Raw genomic sequence first — 9,042 nt, 5'->3', positions numbered from 1 at the left:
CCACGCACGGGTCGCTACGCCAGCCCCGAATAAAGCACCCCACGGCCCACTCGGACACGGCTGCTCACGAGCCCAAGCTTTATTAGGAACCAACCCAACAGCTACAAATCAACCCAGAACTCCCGAGAAGAGTTGTGATAGTGTTATGTACAGCCACGGGCCAGCGCACTCAGCCGGGGATGGATGAACACACAGCCCAGCTGCAGAGCACACCACCCGTGCGCAGCCCAGGCACCTCCCAGCCCCTTGCCCAGGGCTAAGCCAGGTTACTGCCGTGAACCCCTCAGCTCCCCCAGCCGCAGCGCTTCCGAGTGCCCAGCGCCCCGCGAGCAGGCTGCACGCACCACGCCGCTCTGCCACCCTCTGCCTGGCCAGCCGGCACTCCCAGCAGGTTCGGGGGGAACGGGCAGCTGAACAGGAAAGCGTGCAGTGCCACACTCCTGTGAACAGAACCCCTGCCAAAGGGCTCCGTGAGTCCAGTGGGAATGAAAGAGGACATCAGCTTCCAAGGCAAACTGCAACTGGACACAGCTGGAGCCAGGGAGATGGCAGAAGTGCTAATGCCACATCTCCTCATGACTCTGTTCCCTGCCTCAGCCCCAGCTGTTACAAGTCTAACCAATGTGGATGATGCTGCCCCTGAGACCACAGTGGGAGAGGAGAAAGCCCTGTCCCAGTTCAGCCTTCACTTCCCGTTCCTGTGGGAGGGGGCACAGAGCTACTGCAGAGGCACCCAGACGTCAAGCAGTGTCCCTGTATAGCTTCCCAGACTGAGAGGGGCTGTTCCCTGCTCCAGCCTCACAGGATTCTCCACAGTTCACCTCCTGGAGCAACAAGGGCTGGGGAAGCGGCAGCATTTGGTTTAAGTACAGCAGGAAGAGAGCTCAAAAAGAAGAGCGCGTTCATTTGAGGTTAATACAGGACCGATTTCAAAGGGAGTGTGTTTCAGAGAGAAGCAGCTCTTGCAGCTCCTGCCCCTCACGCTGGAGTCACAGCCCACTCAGTTTTATGTTTTCTTCTTTAGCTCCTCAAATCTCCGAGAAAGATCATCAAAGTCAATGTCTTCGGAGGCAGAAGAGTTGGCGCCGGCAGATGCTGCTGGCAGCGTATCTGGCACGGACGGTAATTCGGGCAGCACAAAGTTATCAATGGTATTAGGAGCTCCAGCTTTTGGTTTAGGAGAAGGTTCCGACTGGGGCCCCGGCCCTATTTCAAATGAGAGAAATACCATTTCACCTCACCATCGTCACACTCCCACCAGGCCAAACAGAGCCCCACAAAAGAAGAGTCATTCTACTACTGTGTATTTTTCTGATCCAATACCGTGTATTTTTCTGAACAGAACCAGTGGTCACACCCCCACCTGACTGCCAGCAGACCCAAGGGGAAACCACAAGGCTGCAGGTTACATGGCCACGAGGAGCTGCAGCCAGGCAGCTCTAGGCTGGTGACCCTACCCCACAGCTGCAGACAGCAGGAGACCCCCCTCCCCTGCCCATAGCCAGCAGCAGGTGGGATGAAGCTCCCATGTGCCTACACTGGCTGGACTGCACCACGGGGATTCAAAGTTCTGGTTCACTCCATTCCAACACCTCCTAAAGACACATATGGGTGCCACATGCTGTCATCAAACTGAAGCGTACAGCCAGCTCCAGTGCACCCACAGGCCATCTTCTTCAGCATGTGTCACCCAATGCTCTCCAGAGGGCTCCATGAGATCATTAAGAATCACTGCTAGAGCTGGCAAGGGTCTACTTCCTCTAACACCCCCTCTGCCCCTATCAGGTGCTACAGATAACGAGTGCTTTCAAAACATACAAAGCAGAATCACAGTGTACAAGGCAGGAGAAATTTGGTATGATCCAATTATGACGCATGAAGCATCTCGCAAGCCTTCAGGGGTAACAGCTCTCTCTGCTAGTCCTGCTCCGCTGTATGAAACCTCAACTCTGACACGCAAACCCATCTACCCTCAGTACTTCTTTCATTCTGTGGCTGCGGAACAGTACCCCATGTAAAAACACATTATCACTCGGAGCTGCTGCTCTCTCATTTTATCCTGCAACGCCCTATACTTGGTGTGATCAGACAGCTGAAGCTGGAAACCCAGTACTGACTCCAAAGTCAAACTCTAGTTCTTGAGTTTCCCAGTGGAAGTCTGGATCCTCCCTGTTTTGAGAAGATACTCTCCATTTCCATCAGAGTCCTCTCCAAACTCAAATCCTGCTCTTGAGATGGGTCGAGTTCTACATATTGTTTCCCATATGGAAAGGCTCCTCTCGCAGGGACACTGGGATCTCAAGCTAACCCCAGCCCCTAACCACCCTAGGTTTCCCACACCTCCCAGCATACTCACCAGCCACTGGCGCAGAAGCGTCTTTGTCAGGATTAGGCTCATCAATCTGCAAAAGACTTAGTTACTACAGCTCTCTCCCCTACACAGAATCACACGGGCGTGTAGGTACTGCTCATGGGCAACAGCAGTCACACACATGCAGAACAACGCACACCCCACCCCTTCAGCATATCCGCCAGCAGGTCTAAAATATTTATCAAGATGGTAGTGGGAGAAGACTGCCCTTTTCATCCATGTCATCCCAGCCACTGCTTCCTTCCTACCACAAACAACAGACAGGTCCTTGTAACCAGTAGCAAGGTACGACACGACCCCATCTCAGGTCTTGGTCCAGCTGGGTCAGAGGCCCATGGCATGATCAGTCGTGCTGGTGTAACTCCTCATTCCCTGTTGGCTGCCATCTATCCCCAGCCAGCTACCAACTGCTGCAACTGTGCCTGCATCTCCTGGACTCAAAGGCTGCTGTGCAGGCAGTACAAGGGGTCAGCACACACAGGTGCTTGGTTATGCTCATCCCTGCTCAGGATACTGCACAAAGCAGCAGCACGTCATTGAAAGCAAAATGAGAGGGGTGACCATGAACTGCAGCAACAAAAACACCGACCAGAAAATAGAAAAAGACTCCAGCCACTCCTTCCTTGTCCCTAAGGACTGAGAAAAGTCTGGGAAAGGAAGGAGTGGCTTAAACATACACCATCTGGGTCAGCCAGAATTTTCATCCAGGCTAACTATGAATTAGTTCAAAAGCCATTAGACTGAAGGTGATAAATCCTTCACATTGCAAAAAACTTAGATCTTGTGGACTCAACTGTTTATCATCATTTTAACAGTGCAGTAAAATAAATCTTGGCTTTCCTTTGCAGCCAAAACACACAGCTGAATGAGGAACTTCTCGCTAGTCATTCTCCCATCATGTGCACTCGGTGATTCACCACACCCACAAGCAATGCCAAGCACCACCCAAAAGCTCCAAAGGTTGACAGCAACAAGCTTAGTGAACATTTGCCTTTTCTGTGGCTACACCGCACTCTTTTTGAGGTGCTCTCTGCTGCCTACAACGGTGATTCAGCTCAAGCACTTACAGACTCGTATGTCGGGGGGTTTGCCGGAATTGGTGGTGGATGGATGTTAGCGAAAGGCTGGTAGGTCCCCACTGGCAGGCCATTGAAGTTCTCCTGTACAGAGAGATTACAGTCATGCACCACACTACTCACCTAGAAGAGCGAGCGTGGGACACACCTACAGCTGCTATGGCAGTCAGGGAAAGGAGCGGTCTAAGACAAACGCAGGCAAGCGTCCAACCCAATAAGAGTTTATAATACTTGAGAATCTTTTCTTAGTAAGTCAGGCAGATGTAGTCACCTGGAGCAACTAGGCCCAGCTAACAGGACTGTGGGTTGTTCTAAAGAACCAGCATGATTAAACACTTGGTCTTTCAAGGCATTAGAAGTAACAGGAGAAAAAGGGTAATGCCTTGCCTTAAGCACATCTAAGCCTTTTGTCCTGAGTGCAGTTATCACAAAACAGGAAGGAGGTCTCTGGCTCACCTGAGCTTTGCATTACCCTTACTTGTAACACAACGTGCCTCAAAGACCTGGACTTGGCCCAAGTGCCCAGAGCATGTATGCCTGGGCCTTCAGCCAGGTGATGATATTTGACCCAGATTTTCCACAAAAAGCACGGCAGCATTGCTGGGACTGTATTAAGACACCAAGCCATCCCACTGTTCTGCCACTCTCCAGTCTACACAGATACCCTATGAATGACTGAATTCAGAGAACAATGCTCTTTTCAGCTCCCACCTTCCACCCTCACAACAAATCATCTCCAAGGGCCTGGTGCCCTCCCCTTGCAGGTCTGAAGGCAGGCACTTGCGCATTTTTCTGAGCTGTTCCCACCCCATAACAGTCACCTGACTTCCTTGACTCATTCTTGGCACATACCCACCTACTAACTTCCAAGTGCAGTTCCGACCCCTGGTCAAAAGCCTGACAGTCAGGAGACTGCCTCAGGAGTTAAGTCTGGACTCCTCTGTTCCCTGAAGGCAAAGAGGGCTGACTGGAGAACAGGGGTAGGAACCTCCACAGCCAAGAAGCAACGTGAAGCTTCAGCTGCACTGCCAACCATTTCCAAGCAGCCTCACAGCAACATTGTGGCCTTCCAACACATTAAGCTATCGGGTATAGACACTTCTCAGTCAGCAGGCACAGGGCTAAGCACCAGAACTGGGGTCTTCCACAGAAAAAGGGAATGCTCAAGGCGAAGGCACTTACCGGTCCCTTTGGAGGCGGATAGGAGAAGGGCGGATTTGGTGTTGGCATGGGCATCGGCATCATCACTGGCATGGGAACTAATGCATCATGACCAATCATCGGGGCTGTAAATCCACCACCTCCTCCCCCTCCATGGCCACCCTTCTTCACATCCTCTGTGAATCCCACATCAATCAGATCTGCCTCTCCGCCTGCAGGGGCTTCAGCCTGGAGAAAGCGGAAGAATTCTGCTCACCAACACATCTCTATTCCCATCACAGCCCTCTGAACAGCATTAGATGCAGCATTTGCCATTGGCCAAGATGGGAGAACACAATAAAGACAACGTAAGGACAGAGCAGACAGCAGCTACCCAGTGGTATTAACAGGAATCACGTGGCTAGGGCCACGTGTGGTAGGGCTGTGGGAAGGAGCGCGATCGTGGTATGCCAGGGCTGTCTAGAGGAACAAAGCACAATGACCACTGAGTCTGCTGCAATGCCACAGCCCTGTGCTCTAAAAGCCTGCACAGCGCTAGCAGGACATTTCAGCCACTGGAACACAGAAGGGATCTCCAGACTCGCAGGTGCCTCACTCACCATCACCACTGAGTCAGGCTCGTAGGGCACATTGTAGTTCTTGGCAATCTCAATGAGGTATCTCTCCACCAGGATCTTGGGTGGTGCTTCCACACTCAGCTTGTGCATCAGCTGGAACACAAGGTTGCACAGACCCTCAGCAGGATCAGGGCAGTGCAGCACAGCGGAGCTCTATCCCAGCCAGGGTCACCTGCTGTGGGGAGCACAGTGCAGCCTTGGGGAGGCCTTTCCTCCCAGCACAACAGGCCAGGGCTCTGTGTGCTCTGCTCCTCTCCATCCACACACCAGGGACCTCAGCACTATGCTCCCATGCAGGCAGCCCCCAGCAGCACAGCTGGCCCACCCCACTCTGCAGTGAGCCAGCGGCTAATGCCTGTGGCAACAGCAGGCATGGCTGTTCTGCCAGCATAAGCTGTCTGCAGCTGTTCGACCCGTTCCTTACCCTGTCATTGACTGTCCCAATCTGGTTTGTCCGGCACAGCTTCCCATACTCCTTGCTGTACTTGGCACACAGCTGGTCAGCAACCTGCAGCAAGAGTGAAACTCTGGGGGTATGCACACCCTTGCTCTCGCCCACTACACATCTGTTGTAGCCCCTACAACTGCCCCCACCCCAATTCACCCTTATTTCTGCCACTGAGTACCCCAGCTGAGCAGTCTGAACCATCCCTGTTGTTCAAGGGACACCTATACTGGGGTCTCCATCTGCAGAGCCCATAAAAACACATCTTCTGCCTTAACAACAGAGTCCTACCCAAAGGCTACCACTAGTTTCTGGCAGCGTCAAACCACCCCCCTCACACACAGAGCATCCCTCAAACAACCTACTCACAATCTTCAACTCAGCCACTTCCGACTGGAGTCGTGGTGCAGCCCAAATCAGTGTAGACACTGCTTCTGCCAGGCCAGAGTCCAGCTCCCTAAGGACAACAGAAGACAATCCTATCTCCACACCAAGCACCTAGTCTTTGCCACCCTCAATCTGCTTAGCCTGAAAGTCCCCATCCTCCACACTGGGCTCCAGAGCCTTCCCTGCCTGGGGAAGAAAAGGTCTCTGGAGGCCCTAGGACACAGAGACAAACACAGGTGCCCTTCTGTACCCCAGGCCTGCCCCCAGCAGTACCCCTCCCTGAGCCCAGCGGGCCAGCACCCTCTCCCACAGCACACCCTCTAGGCCAGAGCTTACTTCATGGACTGAATCAAGCCAAAGCGGGCTAGCAGCAGATCGCAGTACAGCTCCAGGATCTCCATGGCCTCCACAAGGTAATCTTCACGGATGATGTGCTCCACACGAATCCTGGCACGCTCATCTTTTCCGGCTGCCAGATAATCTGCAATCTCCTTCCTTGCCTTCTGGGCCAACTCAGCTACAGCACATATCCCCAAGGCCAATCACTGTGCTGGCAGGGGCTGCTGCCTCCATAGCCGCCCACAGTCCCCACCACACACAATGCCACTTCTCTCTCTCCTTCACTGAGCCTCTGCAGTGTGAGACACTCGGGCATTGCTTGGTGGAACCCTTGTGCCTAGGCCCTAGCACACTAACTCACTGGAGAGAGTGGGCTTTTCTGCTAGAAACATCCCTTCAACTTCCCTGCAGAGTCAGTCAGAACCATGAACTTTATCTGTGCCTGGGTAGGGCAGGGCAGGGCAGGTGGGGAGAGCCTCCCACAGCACCCAGGAAGCTCCCCACTATGCTGTGGGCACGGAAGGCCCAGGAAAGGCGCCCCGGGGCACACTGGCACATCCCCTCCACGCACAGCCCACAGCTACCACACCCCGTAAACTGCACTCTGGCACCTGCCAGGAAGGTGGGCAGAGGGCACATTGTGGCCAGCCTGCTCCCCTGGGTACTCACACACTGGGGCAGACTGCAAGGTCTGGGTCCAGTGAGGAAGAGCAAAAGGCTACTCCACACTCTAGCCCATGAGAGTATCCTGACTCCAGAAAAGCCTTCTCAAGTCTCCTGTGCCCCAAAAGCATCCTGGGTCACACTCCCCTCAAATACTCACTCTTCTTCTTCTCCAGCAGTTTGAGGCGATTGATGACAAGGCGCAGGTTGACTCGCAAGCGCTCGGCCTTGAACCCAGAACCCAACATCATAAACACTTTCTGTGGGAGAAAAGGGGAAGGTCACTGGAACCAGGAGCTGTTGGTCACACCAGAAGGACACCAATCACTGTTTCACGTGGGGGAAAAAAAACCCATATTATCCAAACAACCACGTACAGGTCTGCTATTCCTGAATCTGGTTATTTACAAACAGCCAGACCTACAGCACATATCATTCCCTTTCCCACTTTACAATCCCACACCTAACCAGGGCCAACAGGGAAAAGAAACTTCCCGGATATTCCCATTCTGTCAGACTGAATCTCAACCCCAGAAAGAGATGTAAGATTATAAAAAACTAGGACTAGTCCATAACCAGGAACAGGGTTAGAAAACATACCCTAAACCAAGACATTAAAGGCCTGAGTGTGCTTAAGCTCAGTAAGCGACACCAGCCACTGGTGTGAATACCAGGGTAAAGTTTTGAGAACATTAAACATACATGTACCAGATGTGGCTAAGCTCAGCTTACTGAGATGGTATTTGGAGACTCCATTCAGCCCCAGATTTCTCAGACAACCAAGTGAAAAAAAAACCAAACAAACAGATTTCACGATAAACAGCAGAGCTGTGGCAAGACTTGCTTTCATTCCCACACTTTAAAGGGTGATGGAAGTAAACCAACGCCTCAAGATGCCACCTGCAACAACTATCACACAGTCAAAACCCCTCTCTGTGTCACCTTGTTGACAAAACCCCATTTCTAAAGAAACATGAGGGTCAACTGCAAGAACCAAGATGACTTCTGTCCTATTAATACGCAAGTTGTAAAACAGCTGCATGATCCACTAAGCTTGTAACAGTCCTATCATCAGAAGAAAAAAGTTACCATTCCATATTCCCCACATCATTCACGCTTCCTGAACACATGCTTTGGTACTTCTCCGGTCTCTCATGAGCCAGTTCAGCTCATCAGTCCTACAAAAAACTAACTCAGCAGACACTTTATTACAGCATTGTGTTATGACAAGAACTGATCATCAAATAAATTCTTCCTTAGGAGCTGTCCCATAGAAATATCCTGGAGCACAAGGGCACACTGGAGCAGGCTTTTGGACAGTGACGGCATTCTGCGTATAACCAGTGGTTTATAGAAGATTTATTACTGTGTGGTGCATACCCAGCTCATTTAGGTGATCTATCGACACATTTCAACAATCTGCAGAAATACACATGCACAATCGAAGGCTGGTGCCGTAAAAGGGAAGTTTTGCCGTTCTGTAACTGGAAAACACTCCTACAACATCAAAATGACTTTACAGTGCTGCAAGAAACAGTTCAGTCGGAGCTGCAACGCTTCCGTAAAATAACTATCCTGGTTATTAAGCATTCTCTAAGTAGCTATTCCAATTAAGAGCAGCCTGATCCAAGCAGCAGCCAGCTCACCGGCCGTTCTTTCACAACCATCCCGCTCCCATTCCAAAAAGTTCTGTCGTCCCCACACCCCGCACGATGCTCCCAGCCAGGATGCTGCAGAAAGGCGGATCCAACCCTCCCTTCCCATCCCTTCCCGCAGGCAGGCTCCTACGCTGCCCGCCCCGCAATCCGCCTGTGCTCGGAGCAATCAGCTCGTGGCCAGGGCGGTCTCCAGGAGCATTCATCAGCCGGCGACACTCGCCGCAGCTGCCCAGTGGCCGGGGCCCGCTCCCACAGGCGCGCGGGACACTCGGCGTTGGCTTCGCCAGCACGGCTGCACACTGAGGGCATGAGGGGGAGGGGTCCC

General features: G+C 52.4%; 1 protein-coding gene across 2 annotated transcripts; it reads right to left on the bottom strand.

Annotated features, from left to right (window-relative positions):
* Positions 1–884: 884 nt before the first annotated feature.
* IST1 (increased sodium tolerance 1 homolog (yeast)) lies at positions 885–7,314 on the bottom strand. Of its 2 annotated transcripts, XM_010152706.1 has the most exons (9): positions 7,220–7,314; positions 6,394–6,574; positions 6,040–6,127; positions 5,650–5,733; positions 5,208–5,318; positions 4,630–4,836; positions 3,439–3,531; positions 2,357–2,402; positions 885–1,206 (listed from the first exon to the last, which is right to left on the bottom strand). In XM_010152706.1, exons 1-9 carry the CDS (start codon positions 7,308–7,310, stop codon positions 1,007–1,009), a joined length of 1,101 nt encoding a protein of 366 aa, XP_010151008.1. In that variant the 5' UTR covers positions 7,311–7,314; the 3' UTR covers positions 885–1,006. The 2 variants fall into 2 exon arrangements, with proteins under 2 accessions (XP_010151008.1, XP_010151009.1); XM_010152707.1 differs by lacking the exon at positions 3,439–3,531 and having other exon boundaries at positions 1,007–1,206.
* Between the last annotated feature and the right edge of the window lie 1,728 nt (positions 7,315–9,042).

The sequence above is a fragment of the Eurypyga helias genome, unplaced genomic scaffold, assembly GCF_000690775.1.
Source record: "Eurypyga helias isolate BGI_N326 unplaced genomic scaffold, ASM69077v1 Scaffold17675, whole genome shotgun sequence".
NCBI classification, from domain to species: domain Eukaryota; kingdom Metazoa; phylum Chordata; class Aves; order Eurypygiformes; family Eurypygidae; genus Eurypyga; species Eurypyga helias.
Note: the sequence above shows the minus strand (reverse complement) of the source record. Positions and strands in the feature narration are given on the sequence as shown.

Coding starts and splice junctions, on each gene's coding strand:
- IST1 (XM_010152706.1), bottom strand. CDS start 7,310: ATGATGTTGGGTTCTGGGTTCAAGGCCGAGCGCTTGCGAGTCAACCTG. Junction 6,575..7,219: donor ACTGCTGGAGAAGAAGAAGA/GTGAGTATTTGA, acceptor TATGTGCTGTAG/CTGAGTTGGCCCAGAAGGCA. Junction 5,734..6,039: donor AAGTGGCTGAGTTGAAGATT/GTGAGTAGGTTG, acceptor CTCTTGCTGCAG/GTTGCTGACCAGCTGTGTGC.